The following is an 18,021-nucleotide window of genomic DNA, read 5'->3' on the forward strand; positions in this document are numbered from 1 at the left end:
GAATCTAACTGTGTAGGCTTTCTCAGCCTCTGAGAAGTGTCTTTGGGCTTCTGCTTATAGATCTGTTAGCTCTGTCAGCTGCTTGGGTGGAGAGTTTCAGACCCACGTTACATGGAAAGCACCTACCTCAGACGACCTAGGAAACAGCTTAGAGTAAGATGTGGGAGCCCACACTATAATCCCAGCTCTGTGGGAGGCGGAAGAAGGAGGATTTCTTAGAGTTCCACGCCAACCTGGACTACAAGTGAGACTGTCTTATAAAAAAGGGGCTGGAGGTGGCTCAGATGTTACGAGTGCCTGCTGCTTTTCCAGAGTACCCCGTTCCTAGCCCGGCCCACAGTTGCCTGTAGTTCCAGCTCCAGGGGCATCTGAAGGCTCTGCAGGAGCCTGGACTCACCGATGCACATAATTAAAGCATAAATAATAAAAGTTTTTAAAGAGCTGGGTGTAGTTGCTCATGCTCCTAACAGATCACATACAGGCTAAAGGAAGAGAATTGCCTGGACTTCAAGGTCAATTTGGAGCCAGAGCCAGTCTCATAAAAACTCCACTATTAGGGCTGGTGGTATATAGTTCAGTGGCAGTCTGGGGTGCCATCCCCAGTATTAAAAGAACTTCCCATATTGTATAGTATGTTTATATTGCCTCCAGATTGAGGCTTTTTCCCACATCCAATTAGTGTAATTTCTATAATTAAGAATAACCTAAGTAGCCCCACCATTAGGTGCTGAAACAAATTAGGTTTTTTAAGTGTGGCTTGGTGCTGTCTGGGGCTGTGGTAAGAGAGTAGACATGGACATGGGGCTACCATGCACGGTTGTGGGGTTCCAGCAGCAAGTTGGTGGGCCTGTCTAGGTACCAACTCAAAAAGCCCAGGATCCTGGCATATGTGGGTCTCCCCTATATTTTTATTATATTCTTTGTATGTGCATATGCATGTGTGTGTTATAGCTTGTGGGTAGAGATTAGAGGACAGTTTGCAGGAGTCAGTTCTCTTCTGCTGTATGGGTCCTGGGGAATCTAACTCAAGTAGCCAGGCTTAGTGGCAGGTGTCCAACTGTTCAACCATCTCACTAGCCCTGTGTCTCCTCATTTGTCCTGGGGTTTCATGCCCTGTGTTGAGGGACATTTGAAGTTATCTAGCCCCATATGGGGAGACAGTACCAGCTGTCCCCTCAAGGAGACTAAGTTGAAGACATGCAGGCTTGCTGGGATGATTCTGGCCTCTATGCTAAAGGGGATAGGGGGGTGGAGTCACCTCCCTTGTGATGATATGTGCCAGAAGGCTCAAGAGGAAGACTTACTGGCATCTGGAAGGATTGGCATGCTTGCTTAGTGAGGTACCAACAGAATCCATGGCTGATGGCTGGGAACGACTTGGAATGTTCTGGAACTTGCTAGAGTCAGCTGTAGCTGGGCATGAGGTCTCAGAGATGGAGAGATCGTTATGAGAGGGCACTGCCCAACTGTGGAGGTGGTGGTGGTGGACTCAGGGTCTGCTGTGGCCTCACCTTCACAGAGAGCTGGAACTAGTACCTCCGCCATACCCCTGGCTGTTGTTCAGCGCTCTGGAAGTTGGTTTATCTGAGGATGGACAGACATGTTGGAACATACCTGTAAGCTGCAGGTCCTGGCTGCCTAAGCCATCTTGGGAGTTGCAGGTTCTGATGTCAACCTCTGGTTTATGCCTAAGTTATGAGCACTTTAAATTGTAGATTCTGAGGTGAGCCAGCCTTGCCCAGGGTACCCCAAGTCTCATCCTCAGGCAGTGTCTAGGCCTTTATTGGAGGCCTGGAGGGCTTGGTGCCCAGCCTGGCACCTAGAGTTGTTGCTCAGTGTCCTCACAAGCCAGATTCATTACCTGTGTTTGCTTGCATACTATGGCCTCCCTTCCCTCTGCTACCTGAAGGGTGTTTGGTGAGTAGGCAGCAGGAAGGCGAAAGCCTGCGGTTGAGATCTGCCTCGGGCTTGTGTTGGGTGGATAATTTGTTGGCATCCACTCATGTAACTCAAGCTGGCTTTGAACTTCTGATCTTTCTGTCTCTGCCTTTTAGGTTCTGGGATTATAGGTGTGTTCCACTACACACAGCTTTTTAAATTTTGTATGTGTGTGTCTGTCTCTCTGTCTCTCTCTGTCTCTCTGTCTCTGTCTCTGTCTCTGTCTCTGTCTCTCTCTCTCTCTCTCTCTCTCTCTCTCTCTCTCTCTCTCTCTGTGTGTGTGTGTGTGTGTGTGTGTGTGTGTGTTAGTTACTCTCCTGGGAGGATGCATAGGACACCAGAACTTGATGTCAATCAATATGTCTTCCTCAGTCCTTTTCCCCAACTTATATTTTGAGTCAATGTCTCTTACTGACGCTGGAGGTCACCTCTGTTACATTTCAGCTAGGCTAGCTGGCTAGCAGAACAGAATCTGCCTGTGTGCACCCCTCCAGGACTGGGGTTATAGACACATTACTTTTTTTTTTTTTTTTTTTTTTTTTTTTTTTTTTTTTTTTTTTTTTTTTTTTTTTTTTTTTTTTTGCATAGGCTTTGGGAGTCTGAACTCAGGCACTGAGCCATCTCAACTGTCCTTAACACTTTGTGTTTGTCTTTCTGAGACAGTTCCTATATGGTACGGAACAGCCTCAAACTCAAACTCTGTGCCTCCATCTCTGTAGTGCTGGTGTTTATAGGCATGTGTCGCCACACCCAGCTGGGTGGGTGCTTTATACTGTCTGCTTAGTTCTCATGAAGATAACTTCATATAACTGTCAGCATCTCTTTTCTCAACGAAACGAGGCAAGCTGAGAGAGACATTGGAGCCTGCGCTTCTTGGTTTTGTCTTTTCTAGGACCATGGCCTTGGCCCTCTCTCAGCTTTGAAGGCTAGCAGAGTCTAGGAGGCTCCAGAGTGTGCTGCCATATGATTGAGCAAGTCTCAGTTCCCCACCTGGGCAACAGGGAAGGAATTTGATGGGAGCTTTGGAAGCTGGTTGTAAGAATCAGGAGACTGAAGGGGACACTTGTCAGCTCAGGGTCAAAGAGCTGGTGCAGGACTGTGCCCTGGCAGATCTCTTATGGTACAGCTCTGGGCATGTTATGACGTCAGTGTCTCCAGCTGTGTTCTAGGCTAGCATGTGTAGAATGCCTGCTGGGTGCTTGGCCTACAGATGTGAATAGGGTATTGGGCTGTTGTCATGGGACAGAATTGTGTCTGTGTGTGTTCCTGTTCAGTAGAGTTCTGCTTGGCAGAAGGAGGGTGTGCAGGGTCATGAGCTCATGTGACACTGGGGGATTCTAAGCAGGCGGTGTACCACTCAGCCACGCCCCCTGAGTCACACAAGTTGAGCAGGAAGGATGTAAGTTCTCAGAAGATGGAGTAGAAAGGAGATGGCTGCTGAGCAAGGCTCAGGGAGGGCTGTGGAGACAGCCGGGGAGCACTTTAGGGTTTTGTTTATTTGTTTGTTGTTTTTTTCATTTTCCAAGATAGGGTTTCTCTGTGTAACAGTCCTAGCTGTGATAGAGACCAGGCTGGCCTTGAACTCACAGAGATCTGCCTGTGTCTGCCTCCTGAGTGCTGGATTAAATAAAGTATGCACAGCACTTTAGTTTTTTATCTAGGATTTCTTGTGGTCAGTGATAGTCCCTTAGCTGTTGTTTACATGTGGTATGTATGTGCACAGGTGCGTGCGTGCTTGTGCCTGTTTGTGCATGCAGAGGTCAGAGGAGGACTCATGTCTTTTATCACTTTCTACCTTACTGCTCTGAGACAGGGACTCTTACTGAACCTGAAGCTTGCCATTTTGGCTAGGCTGGGTGGCTAGCAAGCTTTTGAGATTCACCTATTTGTGTTTGAGACCTGGGATTACAGATACAGGCAGCAAGCATACCCAGTTTTTCTGTGGCTTCTATGAGTCTAAATGTGGATCCTTAGTTCCTAGAGCAGACAGCCCATCTCTTCAGCTAGGTATCTGTGTGTAAGTCCTACCTCAGCTACTGCCTCAAGGGTGTCCTGGAGCCCTGATTCTGAGCTACAGAACATCTGTGAGGATACTGTAGCAGGACTTACTCTGTCTGACAAATACAGCCTGCATTGGGAGCTGTAGGGCTCTTACACAAATGTACAGGGTCATTGTGGCCTTGTCCACAAAGATTTGGGGTGACTTAAAAATGCACTGAGTGCCGGGGCATGGCTCAGCAGAGAGGAGCTGGGATGTGTGACATGTGTAGGCCCTGTCTGCGCACATCGCCACATGTGAAGGAAGGACGGATGGAAAACACTGAGCAGAAAGTCGTAGAATCAGAAGGCAGTGACTGGGCGATCAGCACCCCACTTTCACTGTGCTCCTATCTGGAGTGTTTGCTGAGGTGGGGGTAAGGAACAGGAATGACTTTTAAAATTTTTTTCTTGATTCTTGGTAAGTTTCATATGATGCAGCCCAGTCCCACACATCTTCATGTTTTTTCGTATTTATCCACTATCCTTGCAACTTCCCCCACCAACATAAAACAAAAAATAAAAATAAAAAATAAACAAAAAGTATCTCATCCTGGAAGCTGTAGTGTGTCACAGTGTGTCCCACAGTGTACCCTTATGTCCAGATATCTTTACTTAAAAATGTTCATTGCAATGAGTCCTTGGTTTGGTTTGAGTCTTCTGGCTTCTGCTACAGTACCAATACTGGATCTTCACTGGGACTCCTCACAGATCTCCTGCGGCTTTGGATCTGCAGGAGTACCCCCTTTACATGCTCCATAGATGTTGGGGTGGGCCAGCTCAAAGCCCTGGATCTGGTGGTAGCTGAGTTGGTCAGCCTGCCAGCTCTCCCACACCCACACCACCAGGGTGAATCTTCAGTGCTGCCCTGGCTAGATCATCCAGTGGTGAAGCCAGCAAGGGGCAAGACCAGCTCTCCCACTCTCATGCCCTTGGGCCAGCTCACCCTCACCCATGTCACCAGGACCAGCTCTACTGTGCCGCCTGGGCCCAGGTGAGGTGTGGGGCTGCTCTCCCAAATGCTGTAGCTGGTGAGGGGTGGGGTCACCTTCTCCAAGAATGACTTTTAATTATCCTGTCTGCTAGAGCAAGACATGGGGATCAAGAGTTGATCCAAGGTGCCCTGAAGGTGGTAGAGAAGCTGGTTTTCAGGCAGCCGGGCAGTGGTGGCACACTCCTTTAATCTCAGCACTTGGGTGGCAGAGGCGGGTATATCTCTGAGTTGAAAACCAGCCTGGTCTACAGAATGGATTCTAGGACAGCCAAGACTACATAGAGAAACCCTGTCTCGAAAGGAAAAAAAGTTGGTTTTCTTTAGCTGCCTGACAAGGTCCCCAGTGTGTGAGTAAATGCTGTGTCTTTTTCTAGGTCCCCTCGAGGTGCTGGGCAATGAACCTGAACCTGCAGCCCAGCGTGGTGTGAAGTCTTCAGAGAAAGCAGAAGATGGCCATGGCTCCAAGCTCGTCTCTGCCGCAGGTGTACCCTAGCCACGTGGTGGTGGCTGTGTGGGAATGGCAGGATGGGCTTGGCATTTGGCACCCCTACAGTGCCACTGTCTGCTCTTTCATCGAGCAGCAGTTTGTCCGGCAGAGAGGCCAGCATTTCGGACTGGGGAGCCTGGCTCACAGCATCCCCTTAGGCCAAGCTGACCCCTCACTGGCCCCTTACATCATCGACCTCCCCAGCTGGACTCAGTTCCGCCAGGACACTGGTAAGACCCTTCTGCCTCATAGAGGGCGGGCCCTTGCTTTGTGACTTGGTCCTTTGGTGCCCTTTGCCTTGTGAGCCTCTGCACCCTACGGTGCCTGGCTTGGGCTGGGTATCAAGCTAGGTTTTAGGTTTTGACTGTGACTGCCACACCTTCCATCCCTTCTTTACATGAACATATCTGATTGGAGTGTGCTTCAATTAATAATAGCTCCCAGGGCTGGGGATATAGGTCAGTTGGCGTAGTGCTTACCTGTCACACAGGAAGCCTTGGCTTCTAGCCCCAGCACTAAACCCTCATTGAGCACATACCTGTAATTGTAGCATTCTGGAGGTGGGGGTGAAGGGTTAGGAGTTCAATGCTATCCTTGATGACTGCATAGTAAGTTCTAGGTAAGGCTGGGATGCACGAAGTCTTGTTTTAAAAGAAAGTGGTAGTAGTGGTAGATGTGCTGGGAGTACATGTGGAGGCTTTCCTGGCTCCATCCTCCTTCAGCAGACTGGCTGGCATGCATTAGTATGCTATGGTAGTTTCGAGAATCTTCTTCTTGCCTGTAATTCCAGTACTTGGGAGGCTGAGAATGGAGGGAAAAGAAAGCCTTAACAAGTATGAGCCATGTTTGACAAGAAAGCTGCTAACTGTTTTTGCCAGAGAGGGCCGGCCATTACTTTGTGACTTGGACCTTTGGTGCCCTTTGTCTTGTGAGCCTCTGCACCCTACGGTGAAATCTGGATGAGATAGGATGTGCTAGTCCTGAGTCAAGTAGCCATTTGACCATCTACCAACAGTGATGATACTGAGTTACTGGGGGGAAAGAACTGAGGCTGGGGGATGCAGCTCAGTGGTAGAACCCATACCTAGAATATGTGTGGTCCCTCGAGTCCATCTTCAGTGACACAGACACATACAGACACAGACACACATAAGCAGACACACATGCCCCCCAGACATGCCACACATATACCACAGACATATGCATACACGTACAAATACAAGCATGTACAGACACATACACAGACACAAACATACGTACTCAAACATGACGCATACATACTGTGAACACACCACTGACAAACACATACCACAGATGGATACACACATATAACATAGACACACACACACACAGATATAGACACACATATATAGATGTACATACACAAACACAGGTACACAGACATGGCATGGGCAGACATACGTGCAGACGTAGATACTTAGGCATATACAGACAAAAAACACATAGACATACAGTCATCCATACAAAACAGAAGCACACAGATTTATTGATACCATGGACATGCCAATGGTGTCACATGGACACACACACACACATACCCACAGAAGAATGGGTATGGCCGTGTACACTTGCAGTGTGAGCATGTAGAGCGGCAGGAGGCTCTCTCTTATGGGTCCTGATCTTCCCTACAGGCACCATGAGGTCTGTGCGTAGACACCTGTTCTCACAGAGTTCTGCCCCAGGCCAGGGCATCGTCTGGGAGTGGCTAGGCGACGATGGATCCTGGGTAGCCTATGAAGCTCGAATCTGTGACTATCTGGAGCAGCAAGTGGCCCGGGGCATCCAGGTCGTGGACTTGGCCCCACTGGGGTATAACTACACTGTCAACTATGCCACCCTAACTCAAACCAACAAGACTTCCAGCTTCTGCCGGAGTGTGCGACGCCAAGTGGGGCCAGTTTACCCAGTGACTTCAGACATCGCTGTCCCACGCCAAATGGGACTCATCTGCTTTTGCCAACAGTGCCTCCATGGTAGTGGAACTGGCCCTGTGTCAGGTCGCTACCGCCACTCCATGACCAACCTGCCTGCATATCCTGCCCCCCAAGCACCCCACCGGACTGCCACTGTCACTGGGGCCCACCAGGCCTTTGCCCCATACAATAAACCTTCACTGTCTGGGGCTAGATCTGCACCAAGGTTGAACACCACCAACCCCTGGGGTGCAGCACCTCCTGTTCCAGGCAACCAGTCCCTATTCCATTCCAGCCTCTCCCACTTGGGGCCACAGCTCCTGTCCTCAGGACCGTCCACCTCCAGTGGAGCCAGGTACCAGTTATAACTTTGTTTTTACCCCTGTGGAAAGTGTCTCCCTCAGCCTTGCACCTTCATGCCTGCTTGCTCCTTGTGTGTTGTCTTTTGCAAGTGCCACCTGTGTGCTGATCCTCCTTGGCTGCCCACGTTGACATTCCATGGAGCTACCATGCCAGGACACTTTTGATTGCTGAGTCCCAGTCGTTCTGGGGTCAGCAGTCTTTTAATCTTTCTAATTTTTATGTATTTTTGATGATAGGGTCTCATGTAGCTTCAAAGTGGCCCCAAAATCCCCTGTATAGCTGAGGACGATCTTGAACTTCTCGATCCCCTTGTCTCTACCTCTCAAGTGCTGGAAGACCAAACCCAGGGCTGTGGGAATGCCAGCCAGGCCAGCACTTTACCAACTAAGCACAGCTCCAACTCTGGTTTTTTGTTTTGTTTTGTTTTTTTTTTGTTTTTTTTTTTTTGTTTGTTTGTTTGTTTGTTTTGTTTTTTGTTTTTTTTTTAAATAGGCACATTCTGTAGCTCAGGCTGACTTAGAACTCAGTATGTCACCCTTGAACAAGCTTCCTGCCTCAGCCTCAGTGTTGGTATTATAGGCTATTACCCACGATTATCCACAACTCAACAGTCCTCTCTCAGGGTCCTAGGGTGCAGCAGACCTTTGCCAGGGCTTACATACTGCCTGAGGGTGCTCTGCACCCAGAGGATACTTGGAATAACAGTACTCGCTGACTTCTGCTGTGAGCAGATACAGAGTGGGACAGCAGCTCTAACCCTGAGCCACTGTTCAGTTCTGAGTAGCGCAGGGTAGGTGGGGAAGGACAGTCTGGGATGCAGCGCCCAAGAGAGGGGATGACGTCAGAGCCCCTCCAAACCAGGTGGTGAGTCTGGCCTGGACGTCAGTCTTCTTGTTTCAGTCTTCCAGGTGTTGGTTATAGCTTATGCCCTCATGCAAAGCAAGGTGAGATTTTGATGTTGTAGTTTGGTTTGATGGTTTTTTGTTTTCGTTTTTGAGTGTGTGCTGGTTTGCCTGTACTGTGTCTGTGCACGTGCATGCCTGGTGCCAGGAGAGGATCTCGAATCCCCTAGAACTGGAATTACAGATGGTTATAAGTCACCATGTTGTACTGGGAATTGAACCTGGATTCTCTGGAAGAGCAGCCAGTGCTTTTAACTGTTGATCCATCTTTCCAGCCCCAAAGCCAGATTGTTTTTTTGTTTCTTTTTTTTCAAGACAGAGTTTCTCTGAGCTCTGGTTGTCCTAGAACTCTCTTTGTAGACCAAGCTGTCCTCAAACTCACAGAGATCCTCCTACCTCTGCCTCCTGAGTGTTGGGATTAAAGGCATCGTGTGCCACCAGGCCTGGCTTTAGATGGTATTTTTTAAAAAAATTACTTCATCACGTGCGTGTGTGTGTGTATGTGTCAGAGAGAGAGGGCGTCTGGGGGAGGGAGGGGGGAGGGTGGGCAATCGAGCCTGCAAGGGCAGGTGCCACAGTGCATAGTGGGAGTTAGTTCTCTCCTACCATGTGTGGGTCTGGGATTGAACTGGGGTCATCAGGCTTGACAGCAGTCTTTACCCACTGAACCATCGCATTGGCTCTGGTGTTTTATGTGGTTTTTGTTTTCTTTAAATTTTGTTTTGTTTTTAGAAAAAGTCTCTCTGTATTTCAGGCTGGTCTGGAGTTCTCCATCCTTCTTTTTCCTCCTTTGTTAGAGCGTTAAGCAATCACTTCACCATCCTCAGCACCACCACTTAAAAAAAAAAAAAAAAAAAAAGTGCCTGCATACACAGGCATCTTACAAAAGCTAGTAGTATTTTGTAAAACCCACCTGAACAAATGTGAGCTGCCCAGGGCTTTGATAACCTTGACAAACTTATTTTTTACTCTTATGACATGGGCAGGGATGGACATCAGAGATGTCTGCCTGGAGTCTGCAGATGAGGACCTGCAGGTCAGCTTAGCACTAGAATGACTTATCTATAATCTTCCATGCTTGGGGCCTGGCTCGGTGGTAGAGCCCCTGCCTAGAATCCCCCAGTGAGGGGCTGGGGGTGTGGCTCAGTGGTAGAGCCCCTGCCTAGAATCCCCCAGGGAGGGGCTGGGGGCGTGGCTCAGTGGTAGAGCCCCTGCCTAGAATCCCCCAGGGAGGGGCTGGGGTGTGGCTCAGTGGTATACTGTCTGTCTAGCCTGGTGCCTAGGAGACTGGTAGTACCCTAAAAAGAAAAGCAGCCGGGCGGTGGTGGCGTACGCCTTTAATCCCAGCACTTGGGAGGCAGAGGCAGGCGGATTTCTGAGTTCGAGGCCAGCCTGGTCTACTGAGTGAGTTCCAGGACAGCCAAGGCTATACAGAGAAACCCTGTCTTGAAAAACAAAAAAAAAAAAAAAAAAAAAAAAAAAGAAAAGCAGTTAGTTGTGTGGGACACATAGGCACTGAAGCTGGCTTCAGTGTGTGGAATGAGAGGCGGGGCCTGCTGGACAAGGGAGAATCAAGGGCTTGGATCACCATCCTCTCAGGTTCTTTCTCCAGAGTTGGGGCATGTGTACTGTGAGGCATGTAGGTCTATCTCCCTGGAAATTGGGAGTCCAGACAGGCATCACCAGACCTGTGCAGGCTTTACATGGACATAGTCTGCAGGGCTCCCCGGGATATTCTTCTCTCCTGCTACTTCGGTTTAGTGTGTAGGTCAGTCTTTGAGGGAATGGGTTTCTTTTTTTCTTTTTTCTTTTTTCTTTTTTTTTTTTTTTTTTTTTTTTTTTTTTTTTGGTTTTTTGAGACAGGGTTTCTCTGTGTAGTCCTGGCTGTCCTGGAACTCACTCTGTAGACCAGGCTGGCCTCGAACTCAGAAATCCGCCTGCCTCTGCCTCCTGAGTGCTGGGATTTAAGGTGTGCGCCACCACCGCCCGGCAAGGGAATGGGTTTCTGTGGTCAGCCTAGGACACTGAGGCAAAGTTTCAGCTTTGTTGAATAGCTACAAGCGGAGGTAAATCTTTCTGTCTCGTCCTCTTTTTCTTATCTTCTTTTCCCCTTCTGCTCTTTTCCTTCTCGTTCTCTCTCTGCTCCTTTACACACTCTCCCTCTCCCAAGTAATAAATAGCTCATGAGTACCAGGGTCATAGACATGAACCACTGGGGAGCGACTCACCAGAGCTCTACCCGGGGACTCAGGATGAGTCAGCCTTGCTCTTGGATCTTTTCTCCTCAGATGGTGCTCCTGAAGCTTGGGGCCTCTCTGCCCCGTGTCCAGACCTACAGACACTGCTAGGACTTTCTGGCATGCCAGGCAGATGCTGGAGGTCACTGGGCCAGCTTGCTTCTGGATAGGGGCTGCCTGTTGTTACTTGCTGGGTAGCAGGAGACAAGGGGAACTGGGCCAGCCTGCTGTGTTGGTTGGACAGCTTCAGAGCAAGCTGGCTGCCTCTTGTCATAAGTACTGTGCATCCGTGTTTCCTCAGGGCTCTCAGGATGGGAGGGGTATCCTTTCACTTGCTCAAACCTATCCAGTCTGGATAAGCAAACGTTTACTCAATATCTTTTCAAATTAAAAAAAATTACATGTATGTTTCCTGTGTGTGTGTGTGTGTGTGTGTGTGTGTGTGTGTGTGTGTCAGAGTACAGCCTGTTGGAGTCAGTTCTCCCCTTCACCACCAGGTCCTGGGAGCTGCACTCCGGCCCTCAGGCTTGGTGGCATGGCGCCAGCCTCCCATATCTAATTATTCTGTGGCCTTCCTCACGAACTCTGCTCTGATGGGGTGTAGAGCCTTGGGGCTTAACTAACCCTCTGGTCTCTTCCCCCAGCTGGCACTGGGAGAAATGCAAACATTTGGCGCCTCGTTCTCCCCAGGGGTTGTGGCAGCAGGTCTTACAGCCAAGGGAGGGTCAGCAGCACTAGATGAGAGTTTACTGAGCTGTCTGGAGGGAGGCAGCAGTGGTCAGACAGGGCCAGTCTGAACAGAGCGGAGCTTGAGGGAGCCTGGGACCTACTCTGCCTGCTGCTGAGCCCCTGACTGAGAGAAACACCTCAGGCTTTTGTGGAGACTCATACCCTTTCTTTAGATTTTTATTTTGTAAAACTCCTGTGGTTTCCCTTCCCTCTGCTCAGTCTAGGTGAAACTGCCTGTGCCCCCTGGAAACATGCACTCCAGACAAAGCTGTGTCATTTGTAACTGAGCTTCTGGGTGTAAGGACGTTTCCTGGTAGCTGCAGTTTTATCTCTTTAAGCAGCAAAACACGTCCTCTAATGAGGGTGCTTGAAAACTTTCCAAAGTGTGTCCTGCTCACGCCCGGCTCTGTAAGCTGGGCGGGACAACTTGCCTAGCATTTTGATGAAGGGTGGTGACAAGGGCTGGCAGCTTTGAAACAGTAGCCAGGTGTGTCCAGCCTGTGTCCCACAGGCTTCAGCTAGCTGAGCCATGAATGTGGCTTAACACATGATTGGAAACTTACGTAAGACAAGAGAGTATGTGTGCTGTGGACATGCGTTTACATACACATAAAAGTCAGAGGTCCTGCCTCAGGACCTGCTCACCTTGTTTTAAAAAAATGTTTTTAAAATATGTGTATAGTGTGTGCGCGCATGTGCGCGAGCATCTGAGGAGGCCAGGAAAGGGTGTTGGATTCCCTGGGACTGGAGTTACAGATGGTTGTGAGTCACCTTGTAGGTGTTGGGAGTTAAATCTGGGTCCTCTGGAAGAGCAGCCAATGCTCTTACCTGCCTCCCCAGCCCCTGATTGTAGTTTTGATACGATTTTGTGTGTATGCACAAGTATGCACTCGCTTACCACACTATTAAGTGCAGAGATGAGAGGATTGCTCATGAAGTTGCTTCTCACCTTCCAACCTGTGGATCCTCAGGCTTGGCAGCATGTCCCTTTACCAGCTAAGCCTTCTCGCCCTGCCCCCTCCCACAATTCCCCTCCCCACCCCACCCTCCTTTTTTTGTTTGTTTGTTTGCTTTTAGACAGGACTTTGCAGTGTAGTCAGCTGCCTTGTGTGTAACTGGAAGTTGGCTTGAACTCACCATCCTCTTCAGTCTCTGACCGCTGAGATTACAGGCATGAGCCACCACACCCAGCAGCCTCTGCTGTGTTCCCAGTGCTGCTCTGAGGGGCCTCCGTTCCCCATCGCCACTGCCCTGGAAGTCTGGCTGCCGTTGCCGTGTGACTAGAACTGAGGCTTTGCCTCGTTCCCGTTCTTGCCATGGGTCCTTGGGTCAGCCACTGTCCTGTTTGAGATTAGAGTGTTACATGTTGCAGGTCCAGGGTTTTTCTTTTTATTAAATTTTAGTTAATTAACTTATTTTTTTTTGAGACAGGATCTCACTGTGTAGCTCTGGCTGTCTCGGAGCTCACTGTGTAGACCAGGCTGGCCTCAGATTTACAGAGTTCCACCTGCCTCTGTCTCCTGAGAGCTGGGGTGAAAGGCGTGTACCACCGTGCTCAGCTGTTTTAAACACTTGTCATTACATTTATGTGTGTGTCCACATTCACACATGCACAGGACACATCGTGCCATGGCACAAGTGTGGAGGGCAGAGGGCAGCTTGTGGAGATCAGTTCTCCCCTCCTATGTTCCTAGGGATCCAACTCTGGTCATCAGGCCTGGGGCAAGGCTCTTTCCCTGGCTAAGGCATCTTGCTGGCCTCTGCTTTTTCCTTTTTCTCTAGTGTTGCTGTGGATCTTTCAATTCAGTGCGGCCTCTGGGGGCCTGCTTTGTCTTTTTCCTTCATCTGGAAGTCATGAGGCATCTTGATTTTTATATTGGGTTTTATATTCATCACCATATATAGGGATGGAAGCTCTGGAGTGGGTCTGGCACGCCATTTTGTAGTGTTACCTCAGAGACTATCACTGTTCGTCTGTCCAAATGGGAGCTGAATGTAGCCCAAGTCCAGGGTGGGGGATGGGGCGACATTGGATTTACTTTGACTTGAGCCTTGTTCTGCCTGGGACTGTCAGGCTCTGTCTGTATAGAACATTGAAAGTCAGGATGGGGAGGATTGGTTATTCAGTGTAAAGATGGGAGTTTGGGGCCCCTGAAAACCACAAATGCCTGGTGGGCACGGCTCTCCTCCTGGAATTCCATTCTCAGAGCAAGGTCAGGTGGTTGGCAAGCAGCCATATTGGTGAACTCTGGGTTCGATTGAGAGATCCTTCCATGAATAAGGTAGAAGAACAATTGAGTGTGATGTCGGACATGATGTCCGCATACCCCCATATGCATGCAGAAACTCGCTTGAACACTGTGCATATCACACGAAGACTCAAAGGCCTTGTCTCTTATTCTCAGCTGCCTTTGCTGTGGAGTCCAGCTTTCTCTCTCCATTCATGTGTCTTTCTGGTGAGCGAAGACCTGGGAGTGGGGAAGTAGCCGGGACCCCATCTCTGTGGGGCCATGGGCTTTCTCCCTAGACAACCTTCTCATGCTGGGAAGCTGTAGAGCCAAACTCTGGGTTCTCTGGCACTGTTGATTCTGGGCTCAAGTTCGTTGCTCCCTGGAGAGGTGAAGCGGGTGAAGGGCATGGTTGTTATGTTTGTTTATTTTTGTCTTTTTAAACAAGGTCTTGCTGTGTGACCCTGCCTGGCTTGGAATTTACTATGTATTGTCTTGTCTCAAACTTGGGCGGTCTGCCTGCCTCTGCAGTGCTGCCCAGAATGCTGGGCTGAGTGCCCTCGCTTACGAATGGAACATCCAAGTGATTCACGCCACGGATGACCCTCTTGAGAGGGGTGGGAGGAGAGGCACGAGGAACAGCCTGCTATGGTGGCATGCATCTGTAATCCTGGCACTTAGTTTGAGCACAGCCGGGCTTCCATGCTGAGTTCAAGGACAGCCTGGGATATATATGAGACTATCTAAAGAGGGGCACGTGGCCTGGGGCTATAGCTAAGTTAGCAGAGTATTGCCTAGAGAGTCCTGGGTTTAATCTTTAGCACTGTGCAAGTGGGGTGTGGTAGTGTACACCTATAATTCTAACACTCCAGGGTTTGGACGCCAGAGTCAAGGGTCATCTTCAGCTACTCAGTGAGTTCTAGGCCAACCTTGGCTGCATGTTACCATAGCTAAAGGAAAAAAGAAGGGGAGAGGTAGAAACAGGCTTGGGGAGGTGGGGGAGCTTGCAAGCTGAGTAACATCAAAACCTCAGCCCAGCTCTGGCTTTCAGTGCACCCATAATGCCCCCAGCCTTGCCTTCTTTTGGGGCTGAGAATAGAGGGGACAGGAAGCCCCACCACATGGGGCTATCTTATTCGCAAGAAACTCAAAACACCTTTTTGTTTTTCCAGACAGGGTTTTGCTGTGTAACTCTGGCTGTTGTTGAACTTTGTAGACCAGGCTGGCCTCCAACTCAGAGATCCACCTGCCTCTGCCTCCTGAGTGCTGGGATTAAAGGTGTGCGCCACCACTGCCTGGCAAATAAAGCCCGTGTTATCACTCAGGCCAACCCTGGAGCACTGCTCTGTTTCAGACCCTGCAGGAGGCTGTCCCTCAGCCCAACTCCAGTTGGGTGTGTGGCTTCCCAGCTGGATGAGGTCACCAGCCGCCTGCAGCTTCCACCCTCCACTTCTGTGATCTGTGGCAGTGTGTATGGCAGGTCTGGGGCAGAGCCTAGAGGCAGTGTTTGGTGTGCCCTTAGCTCTGCAAGAGCCAGACAGTGCCCGTCCTCTGTGCCCGAGTGAGGAGCGCCTCTGTGTGGGACCACGTGGGAAGGTTTTGTAATCTTTACATTTCGTCATCAGAACAGGCAGGGATGCATGGAAGGACCCAGAAGGGCCTCCCTCAGGAGTGGGAAGGAGGAGAAGGAGCTGGTAGGAATTCAGGCCTTTAGCCAACTGTTCTCAAAGTAGAGCTCTGCTCCAAGCCAGAATGTCTTGTATGTGGTGTTCCTGTGTGCCGTGGGCATGCATCCGTATATTCTGTATATGTGGTGTTCCTGTGTGCCGTGGGCATGCATCCGTATATTCTGTATATGTGGTGTTCCTGTGTGCCGTGGGCATGCATCTGTATATTCTGTATATGTGGTGTTCCTGTGTGCCGTGGGCATGCATCCGTATATTCTGTATATGTGGTGTTCCTGTGTGCCGTGGGCATGCATCCGTATATTCTGTATATGTGGTGTTCCTGTGTGCCGTGGGCATGCATCCGTATATTCTGTATATGTGGTGTTCCTGTGTGCCGTGGGCATGCATCTGTATATTCTGTATATGTGGTGTTCCTGTGTGCCGTGGGCATGCATCCGTATATTCTGTATATGTGGTGTTCCTGTGTGCCGTGGGCATGCATCCGTATATTCTGTATATGTGGTGTTCCTGTGTGCCGTGGGCATGCATCCGTATATTCTGTAGTAGTAGGGACTGAACCGGGGCCTCACTCAAGGCTGTACCACTGAGTTCCAAACACAAGTCTCCTTTTTACATTTATGTATTTTGTGTGTGTGTGCATGCATATGTACATGTATACTTGTATCTGCTGATTTACTTGCACATGGAGATCAGAGGAAAATCTTCAGGGCTGAGTTCTCTCTTTCCACCACATCAGTTCCAGGGTTTGAACTCGTCAGCAGGTGCTTTTCCCCACTGAGCCATCTCACCAGCACCCCAAGTTCTCTTTTTGCTTTGAAACAAGGTCTCAGGAAGCTGCTCAGGCAGGCTGTAAACCTCCATGTGTAGCTCAGGCTGGTGTTGAACTTGGTGACTTTGGCTGGCCTGGAACTTGCCACATAAACCAGGTTGGCCTCATACTCATGGAGATCCACTTGCTTCTTGCTTCTTCCTTTTTTTTTTTTTTTCTTTTATTTCTTTCTTTTTGTTTTGTGTTTTCTTTGGTTGGGTTTTTGTTCTTTTCTTTTGTTTTGGTTTTTTGAGGTGGGGTCTCTCGTTGAACTTGAAGTCACTGATTGGCTACACTGGCTGGCCTGAAGCCCTGAGGATACAGCTGCCTATGACTTCAGGTCCCTCTTGGGGTCTCTGTGTGAGAGCAAACACACACACACACACACACACACACACACACACACACACACGACTATACATACCCATATACATGCACAACACATGTATATAGTTAAAACTAAAATCTTTAAATTTTTTAATTTTTGTTAACAGATCTAAGGCTAGAACCTACAGTTGCCTTACATACAAGATAAGCACTCACTTACTAAAAATACCAAATTCATAAGCTTTATTTTGATAGGAATTTCACAGAAATAGTGTTGGAACTGTCTGGTTGCATAGTGTGTGATACTGACTTTACCACCCAGTGGCCCGCCTGCTGAACTCTGTAGGTATCATTCCTGTTTCATTTCTGTTTCTGTGTCTTTTGAGATGTAGGCTGACTCCTGGGTGCCTCTGAACTCATTATATAGACCAGGCTAGCCCCTTGAGTGCTGGGATTACAGGCGTGTGCCATGATGCCCAGCAGAGAGCCTTCCTTAAATTTCTTTTGCATGTATTTACTTAGTTAGTGTGTGGGGAGGCACACGTGCCGCAGCCACACGCAGATCCGGGGCCAGTTTGCTGGAACTGGTTCTCTGCTTCCACTCTGGGTTCTGGGAATTAAACTCAGAGTAGCCACCTCTGTGATAGGACGTGCACAATAAAGTGTTTAGCCATCTAATTGGCCTGAATGCTCTACGCGCACGCACGTATGTGTATGCATGCATGTATGTGTTTCAGTTTTTAATTGGAACACCGTATGAAAGTGGCAGAAATGTCTTTTTAGCGTCCACATGAAACCTGGTTGAACGCCTTGTCTTCAGAGTTTGCGAACCACCCAAGAAAATAGCACTTGGGCCTCCACCCACTGCTGCTGAGAGAGTCCAGCCAGGGATCCTCCCAGGCTTGCTGTGGGCCACTCACTGAGTCTGCTCTCTTCTCTCCTCAAGTGCCTCCTTCCCCAGTGGTCCCTCCTCCAGCAGCCCAGGGAGCACCCCTACCACTGTGCCCGTGCAGATGCCAAAGCCCAGCAGGGTCCAGCAGGCGCTTGCAGGTAAGTGTCCTAACAGACTGTGACCCACCGGGCTTATTGGGGAGGGAATGGTGGAGTGAAGGCCCTGTCACCCTTTGAGTCCTCAGGGAAATCCAAAGTGACTTCTTGGGGATCAGTGCCTCTTTGGAATGATTGATTACTCCCCCACCTCACCCTTCCAGGGAGCAAATGTAGGAGCCTCTCTATCCCCGGGGCATGTCAGGCCTGGTGGACACCTCTCTACATCTACGGCCAGTTGGACTGCAGTTAGAGCATTTCCTCCCAGGGCCCTCAAGGGAGTCAGGAGACCTTCTGGCCCC

The 18,021-nt window shown here is 49.4% G+C and overlaps 1 protein-coding gene across 3 annotated transcripts in view; it reads left to right on the forward strand.

The window, feature by feature from the left end:
• Positions 1-18,021, forward strand: part of Dtx2 (deltex E3 ubiquitin ligase 2) — a 40,419-nt gene that overhangs the window by 10,318 nt on the left and 12,080 nt on the right. For 2 of the 3 annotated variants that reach the window (XM_076923212.1, XM_076923210.1), the window contains exons 3-5: positions 5,344-5,686; positions 7,109-7,745; positions 17,619-17,722. In XM_076923212.1, coding sequence (XP_076779327.1) covers positions 5,419-5,686; positions 7,109-7,745; positions 17,619-17,722 — 1,009 coding nt within the window. In that variant the 5' untranslated portion in view covers positions 5,344-5,418. Of the gene's footprint in view, positions 1-4,823; positions 4,970-5,343; positions 5,687-7,108; positions 7,746-17,618; positions 17,723-18,021 lie in introns of those variants that run through there. The other variant, XM_076923211.1, reaches the window with a different exon arrangement.

Source organism: Arvicanthis niloticus, chromosome 24 (genome assembly GCF_011762505.2).
Source record: "Arvicanthis niloticus isolate mArvNil1 chromosome 24, mArvNil1.pat.X, whole genome shotgun sequence".
Lineage (NCBI taxonomy): Eukaryota > Metazoa > Chordata > Mammalia > Rodentia > Muridae > Arvicanthis > Arvicanthis niloticus.